Raw genomic sequence first — 7,624 nt, 5'->3', positions numbered from 1 at the left:
GAATTATGCCAGACTTTGACATATTAATGTTGTTACTATTGATACAAAAATAATAATGCAATAATGATAATTATTGCATTATTATTAATTAATAATATAATAATAATTTAATATGTATTATAATAATATAAATGTCATACTTCTGTATAGTCGGTGATCATTTTATGGATACTATTTGACTCCAGACCCACGCGCATCTTGTGCACAAATTTCAGCTGCACTTCCTGCACTTTCTCCTTCCGACATTTCGTACATTCTTGAGGGACTTCTAGCGGATTCTCGTCGACTCTTGCGAGTTCTTGTCTGACAGCGTGAAAACGGTGAAAGTGCAAGGATTTAGTTGTGGCAAAAATTCATTTATTACCAAGTCAAAATTGTTGAAGTTGCTTTAGATTAGATTCTTCGAGTTGAACGCACGACGTACAGTGTGAAAAATGGTATATTATTTATAATATTTTATAACCTGTTTATATGATTTGAATGATAGAAATATTGTTTTTTTAGAGCGTAACGTTGCATACGGACGTCGGCGACATCAAAATAGAACTATTTTGCGAGATGTGCCCAAAGACGTGCGAGGTATAAATTTTCTAGTATATTGTTCTGTAATAATGTAATCTTATTGTCACTTAGTAAGGTATAACTTATATCTTCAGTTATTTTTGTTGAATAAATTCTAATATAAGTTCTCGATTAGTATTACAAGTATTAAGGGTCTTCTACATAGAAGTCGTAGATGGTCATGGAGTCTTAAGTCGTAGAAAATCAACCAATCAAATATAAGAAGAATACTCGATTGGAATTGGTCAGTTTCCTACGACTTAAGATTCCACGACCGTCTACGACTTCTATGTAGAGGACCTTTTAGTTGTCTATCAATTAATGTACCTAACCATAAACCTTCAAATCTATTATATTTCTGCAATAACAGAAATATACAAGAAAAAAATAATAGGTATAGATTATTCATAAATTATGTTTAATATAATATTATACAAAAGAACACACAATTTACACAATCCAACTTGAGTTAAACATTCTTAGAGATTAGTTGTACTTGTTTACACAAAAAAATCATTGAACTTATCTAGACTTATCTGTATCAATATCTTATTGTTATTGTAAGGATAACTGCTTGATATTGTGATTAAAAGAAACAAGCAACAAGTTTAATCTCGAAGATTGATGTCATTGTAATTAATTTGATGTTAATTATTACATTTCAATTTTTATATATTTTTCCAACTTTTATTTAAATATATTGTGCTAAATAATCCTGAAGTGTAGTTAGAGATATCATATTGATACTGAGAAAAAAATTTAACTTTGTAATACAGACATTGACATTCTTGTTTCAGAATTTTCTTGCGCTTTGTGCCAGTGGTTACTATGACAATTGCCTGTTTCACCGGAACATAAAAGGCTTCATTGTCCAAACTGGAGATCCCACCAATACGGGTAAAGGAGGAACCTCAATATGGAATCGCAAGTTTGAAGATGAATTTAAAGAGGAGCTTAAACATAATGCAAGAGGTCTCATTTCTATGGCTAACAATGGCCCTAATACAAACGGCAGTCAGTTTTTCATTACTTACGCACCTCAATCACATCTGGATCTAAAATATACTTTGTTTGGAAAGTAAGTTTGTCCTTTTACTTGAGTTTATGCCACACTCAGAAATTTCATCAGGCTGTGCACTCAAATATCATTTTAAATATCCTTATTGTTTAATGAATGTTATAGAAGGATAAAATAATACTAGGATGAATCCGGATAAAATTTCTGCACAGCCCTAATAGGAGCATTATAAAATTGTGATGATTTGTTGATTTCTTTGTTCACTTTTCACAGAGTCATTGACGGTTTAGAAACCTTAGAACAATTGGAAAAACTACCCATAAACCCTAAAAATTACAAACCACTTGCAGAAATCAGGATAAACAATGTAACTATACATGCTAACCCATTAGCGGGATAGATCTAAGTGATGAAATGTTTTTTAACATCCATCATAATAATACAAGTAATTTATACTATTTCTTTTATGTATGAAAAAAATACAAAATATTTGTGATTATTAAAACGTACATACAATTATTTTTCACAGATGATTTAGAATCGGAAGGAATAATATCAATAAGTATTTTTTATATTGTGTATACACCTAATAATCTCTTGTTTTGTGGATCAAATGGACTTCGAAGATACATCTTTGCGGGATACTTTTTCCTCCTCACTTCAATATGGTAAGTACCTGTTTCTAAAAATTCCTTTGTAACATTTTGTCCATTTGGAGCTGTAATATATCTGAATAATAAAAAAGATTGATATATTAATTTTACATATACAATATAGATATAGTATTTATATTTGTTCATTATGCATTATGCAATTTACTTACGCCTGTCCAATACTACTCTTAAAGGTATATCCATGTTCAGCCCTTCTTAGATAACCAACTAATTTATCGTTCCTATAAACGCTCTCCATACCCCATAATGGTATATCACTGTAATTAAATAAGTATACACAAATGTGACGCGCGTTTTAAATATTGATGCCAACAAGATCAGTGTCAGATTGTATTGCAAAATGATGTACTTACTCATTTATGTGTAAATGTACCAGTCTTTTTTTAATTCCATTGTTACGGCACTGATCTACAAATGTTTTTCCTAAGTACTTGCCGTTTTTTCGACAGACGATTTCTAAAGCCGCTTCTATTGGATTGTCATCCGTTCTTAAGTCTGTACCCCAAAGATGATATCCTAATAGATAAATTAACAATTAACACAGATAGCGAGAAATAAAAGCATTCTATATATTATTGCGCACCTTTCTCGCAGCTTAAACTGTAGAGCGCTCTGTAGCCGGCTAATTTCATATCATATTTTTTACCACATTCTATTAAAGCTTTGTAAACTTTTTCGCACGAACTTCTTGGAATATGTAATTCAAAACCAAGTTCACCCACGAAACTAAGTCTAAACATGTGTACCAATTCACCATCTATTCGCACTAGTTTTGATGTTGAGAACGGAAACGATTTATTCGAAAGATCATCGTCGACTAACATTTGAAGAACTTGGCGGCTATAATAATAGTAAAATATTACATGGACGATATATGAAAAATACCTTTTAACAATTGCATATATATATTTGTTCATGTTTGCATTTAATTTTTTATACCTGTTAGGACCTTGAACTGATAAAATTCCTATTTGCTCCGTGACATTGTGCACAGATACGTTAAAACCTTTTTCTCTTATTATACTGCTGATATGTGCCCATGTATGATACGATGACATGCCTCCACTCACTAAAATCAGAAATGAAGTATCAATCTAATCTAAAATAGGAATAAAATAATGCGTTGTAAATGCGCGATAAAATATATAAACAGATACCTGTATAAAATGCTTTTCCCTTAAATATGGGATCGACTACGCCACCCGAGCCAGATTCTAGACCAGTGACTGTACAGTCGCCTTCTACTCCTCCTCTTTTATTCAACATACAAGTGTATACAGTTTTATTAATTTCTCGATCCACCTGAGACGTAAATATATAATCCACCGCTTCTTTCGTGTCTGGGCCGCATATGTAATGTTTTCCAAAGTATGATATATTAAATAAGGCAACGTTATTTCTACAGGCAAGTGCTTCCTCCCGTATCTATTATAAGTACGTAAAAAGAATTATCGAATCAATATTTTTAATCACGTAAAAATATTATATGATAATTTTAATCCAATCTTAAAAAAAATAGGAGACTTACAATGTTATCATGCAGTGGAAAATTAAATGTACATTCTGTTTTTAATATATCGGCATATGTATCATTCGTATTCTTTGGTGTATCGTAATAGCCACCATAATCATAAGGTAACACTGGAGCCTTTTTGTTATCTAGTAGGAACCATCCTGGACGTTCCCATCCTTGTCGCTCTTCCATAACGGCACCTTCGTTGACGAGAAACTAAAAAATGGCAATAACATATTGTGTTTGAAAAAAAAGAATGTACAATCTAATTGAAAAGTAAAGCTTAAATTAACATAAAGTATAACTTACATTGTGGAAAGGATCCGTCTTCAAATTTCTACCGCTTAAATGTTCGTCATGTGAGAAAACAATATTATAATTTTTTGCATAAGCTTCATGACTCCGTTCGTTCACCCAAACTGAATTTTTTCTTTGTTCTGGTATATATCTGGATTGAGAGAAAAACATGCAAAAGCGTTAATTGTAGATATTGATAAAAATGATTCTGCTTGTCATGTTGCTACTTTGTATTTTACATTTTACATATCGACATATAAGAAATACAAAGCGTGTTATGAAATAATGATTCATATATTTACACAAAAGTTAATTCGATAAGTAAATATAATTATGTTATATTGTTCTACAGATTAAGATTTGAAGAAAATAATTTGAATAAATTTTTACCGCCTGATGTCCTGATTGAACATGTGTTTGTCCGGTCGTCCATTAATTATCCATAATGCTATTTGTTCTCCACAACCACCTCCAAACATCATCCCGGCGCTATTATATCCGCAAGAGTAATAAAGACCTGTGCAGCGTGGGTCTTCACCTTTCGGACATTATCGTACTTTAAATTTCATGTATCTATGTCACACACAAGCATCGATCGTAAATTAATGAAATTTTGTACCCATGATAGGTCTGTGATCGGGAGTGAAACTTTCTGGGCCACACACAGTTGTCCTTATTCCAGCAGTTGCCAAAGTGGGTATCAATCGGTTCATCGCTTCAATATGAGTATTGAATACGTCCCAATTCAGCTCGTACAAACTAAAAGAAAAGTCTTCTGGCGGCTAGACAATACATATTGTTTGAGTTAATCAAGAGTACGTAGAATTTAAATTGTTATATGCTTGCGCATGTTTCTGCTGACAGCAATTAGGTTTAATCTTAACATACATTCAACTTACAAATTTCAATATGATAGGATTAGGCTCGTATCCTCCGATATTTATATTTCCACCCTGCACTCGAAAGTAGATATTAAAATCGGGATCTCGAATATTTGGCAACCCTCGTACGTTCATCGGCTCAGTAACAATGTATGCGTGTTTCATCGGTACCAATGGGATGTCCAACCCTACCATTCGCGCTATTGTTCCGGACCATGCTCCTGCCGCATTTAGTATAACGTCGGTTTTTATTATACCATGAGGCGTTTCTACTCCGCGAATGATTTTATGTCCGTCAATATCCTCTACGAGAATTTTAGTGACCGGACAATCTTCGATGACCTTAAAAAATTATGTTTAATTAGATCAGTTTTCAACGAATAATTAACCATAATTTTATTTTGATTCTAATCAGTTTTTAATTTTTATAGAATACACATCACTATCGAATAAATAACTCTACCAATTGCTAACTATAAAATTGGTTGTGAAATACAAAATTAAATTTATTATGTAAATATGTATGTTGTAGAAACAGATGATGGCGATGAAAAAAATGGATAAAAATACCTTACAACCGTTTCTTTCCGCTGATTTTTTCAATGCATTTACTAACATGGCAGGATCTATCGTACCATCCGTTGGACAATACATTGCAGCTTGGAATGCATTTTTATCTATAAGAGGAAACTTTTCTTTCGCTTCGACTGGATCAATCATGTACCCGTCGATACCAAAATTCTTACAACTAGTAATTAATCTTTCGTATTCGACTATTCGTTCCTACAAAAAACGATAGATATTCTCTGAAAAATGGGTAAATGAGCCGTTTATTTTGAAAGTGGCCTAAGTCCATTTTTCAATGTTTTGTTGTTGATCTTTGTAGTAGCGTGTACAACTTGAAGTTAGCTGTCATAAACATTTTTTTTTTAAATGGACTTAGGTCACTTTCAAAATAAACGGCTCAAATATTAATTGCATGGAGATATTCCTACTTACGGGAGAATAAGCGATGTAGAGTCCACCGTTATTTATCCATCCTGGATTTATACCTGTTTCTTCTTGTAAAGATGCGTAAAGCAATCGCGAAGCTTTTATCAATTCCGTCTCTACGTCGCATATTCCGCGTAGATGCCACAGGAGACCTGCTGTATGCCATGTTGTACCAGATATAAGCTTAGATTTTTCCAAAAGTACTGCATTAACTCCACGTTTTCCTAATTGATAAAGTGCATTGCAACCAGCGCTACCACCACCTATCATAAAATTTTTTATTAAATTCGTCAATAAATATTAATATGTATCTATAAACGCTAAGACCGATTAATGTTAAGATATTTATTTCTATTTGGTTCTACATGCAAAAAACGATATTGTTAAAAATCATTTAATTAATTTTAATTAATATACAATACGGAATATTCAATTGTTATCTAAACTGCTAATCCAATTGATCCAGTTTGTTTTGTTTCTACAGGTATAAACTTAGTTACCTATTATTACAACGTCGGCATTGCTAGGAACATCGATATTCTTTGTCTCGTTTTCTTTAAATGTAGCGACCGTTCGGTTATTTCCGAGACCCCATTTAAGTAGTAACTGAAGTGATGAAAAGACATTGGAATATGTACGGTTTTGATCTTTTTATAAAAATAAATAAAACCATCTTCTTTGAAATATATCGTTAAATATATATTAATTTCAAATTAAATACCTTGTTTCTTGCTAAACGAAGCATTTTGTATGCCTCGTAAAGACAGCTTGTATGCGACCTCAATATTAGCTCAGATTGAACTACAGTCTGCTAGCTGTGGTTCATTCTGTACAATCACTCTGTTTACAACATATACGTATTTACATTATCAAAGTTTTCATTGAATCATCAAATTTCTCAACGTTAACTTCTCTTTCACTCACGATATCCGTCCGCATTCGCGTACATTATGTACCGTGTTCGATTGCTGCTTCCGTACTGCTTTTCGTCAGAAAAAGATTACAAATGACGTCAATCGCAAAAACATTACTCAATATGTTTGCAAATATGTGAAATAAGAAAAACAATACTAAAAGGAGAGAGGGATTTACATAGTGCTATATGGTTGTCCAAGTGTTCCTTAGTCTGTTATCTATGTTCTTTTTTGCTCATAATTCCGCAATGTGTACGTTATTATTATATTTATTATTATACACTAAAAATATCTGATATTGCTGTGTTGAGAGAGACACATAACGATAATAAAAGAAACTAATTTTGTTATGAGATTAGTTTTTATCAGTTCTTGTCGAATGAAACTAAAAGTACCGTATATTATCATACATTATCGTTATATTTGTACACTTATTTATTCTGTCTTATAAAGTAAATATGTCCTGGTATAAAATTGATTATCTTCTATAAAAAATGCTAACGCGAAATTAAAATCTAGAAAAGAAATGTGAATTGATCAAAAGGCATTAACAAAGAAAGTATCTTATTTTTAAATTAATATCGTAAATTATATTTTCTATAAAATCAATCCATCAGTTCTTTACTTTCTAGAAAAAACTTTCTTTATTGCCAATATAGACTCTGGAGAATATTACGGCTTTTACGCGAGAACTTTATTCTTACAGATTTATATACATTCAGAATTTTTTTTATTGTTAGACTGTATGGGACAATGCAAATAATACTCTCTTG

The 7,624-nt window shown here is 31.9% G+C and overlaps 2 protein-coding genes across 2 annotated transcripts; one reads left to right on the top strand and one right to left on the bottom strand.

The window, feature by feature from the left end:
• Positions 1-259: 259 nt before the first annotated feature.
• Positions 260-2,187, top strand: LOC108765724 (peptidyl-prolyl cis-trans isomerase-like 3). The gene is made up of 5 exons (XM_018514573.1): positions 260-437; positions 505-579; positions 1,359-1,639; positions 1,853-2,024; positions 2,109-2,187. Exons 1-4 carry the CDS (start codon positions 435-437, stop codon positions 1,977-1,979), a joined length of 486 nt encoding a protein of 161 aa, XP_018370075.1. The 5' UTR covers positions 260-434; the 3' UTR covers positions 1,980-2,024; positions 2,109-2,187.
• LOC108765717 (sarcosine dehydrogenase, mitochondrial) lies at positions 2,114-7,113 on the bottom strand. Its single transcript, XM_018514562.1, has 15 exons — positions 6,659-7,113; positions 6,438-6,543; positions 5,944-6,200; positions 5,515-5,727; positions 4,963-5,286; positions 4,683-4,845; positions 4,454-4,601; positions 4,076-4,214; positions 3,782-3,982; positions 3,411-3,678; positions 3,193-3,322; positions 2,837-3,093; positions 2,607-2,769; positions 2,403-2,510; positions 2,114-2,308 (listed from the first exon to the last, which is right to left on the bottom strand). Exons 1-15 carry the CDS (start codon positions 6,680-6,682, stop codon positions 2,149-2,151), a joined length of 2,661 nt encoding a protein of 886 aa, XP_018370064.1. The 5' UTR covers positions 6,683-7,113; the 3' UTR covers positions 2,114-2,148.
• Positions 7,114-7,624: the final 511 nt, after the last annotated feature.

Source organism: Trachymyrmex cornetzi, unplaced genomic scaffold (genome assembly GCF_001594075.2).
Source record: "Trachymyrmex cornetzi isolate Tcor2-1 unplaced genomic scaffold, Tcor1.1 scaffold117, whole genome shotgun sequence".
In the NCBI taxonomy this organism is placed as follows: domain Eukaryota; kingdom Metazoa; phylum Arthropoda; class Insecta; order Hymenoptera; family Formicidae; genus Trachymyrmex; species Trachymyrmex cornetzi.
Note: the sequence above shows the minus strand (reverse complement) of the source record. Positions and strands in the feature narration are given on the sequence as shown.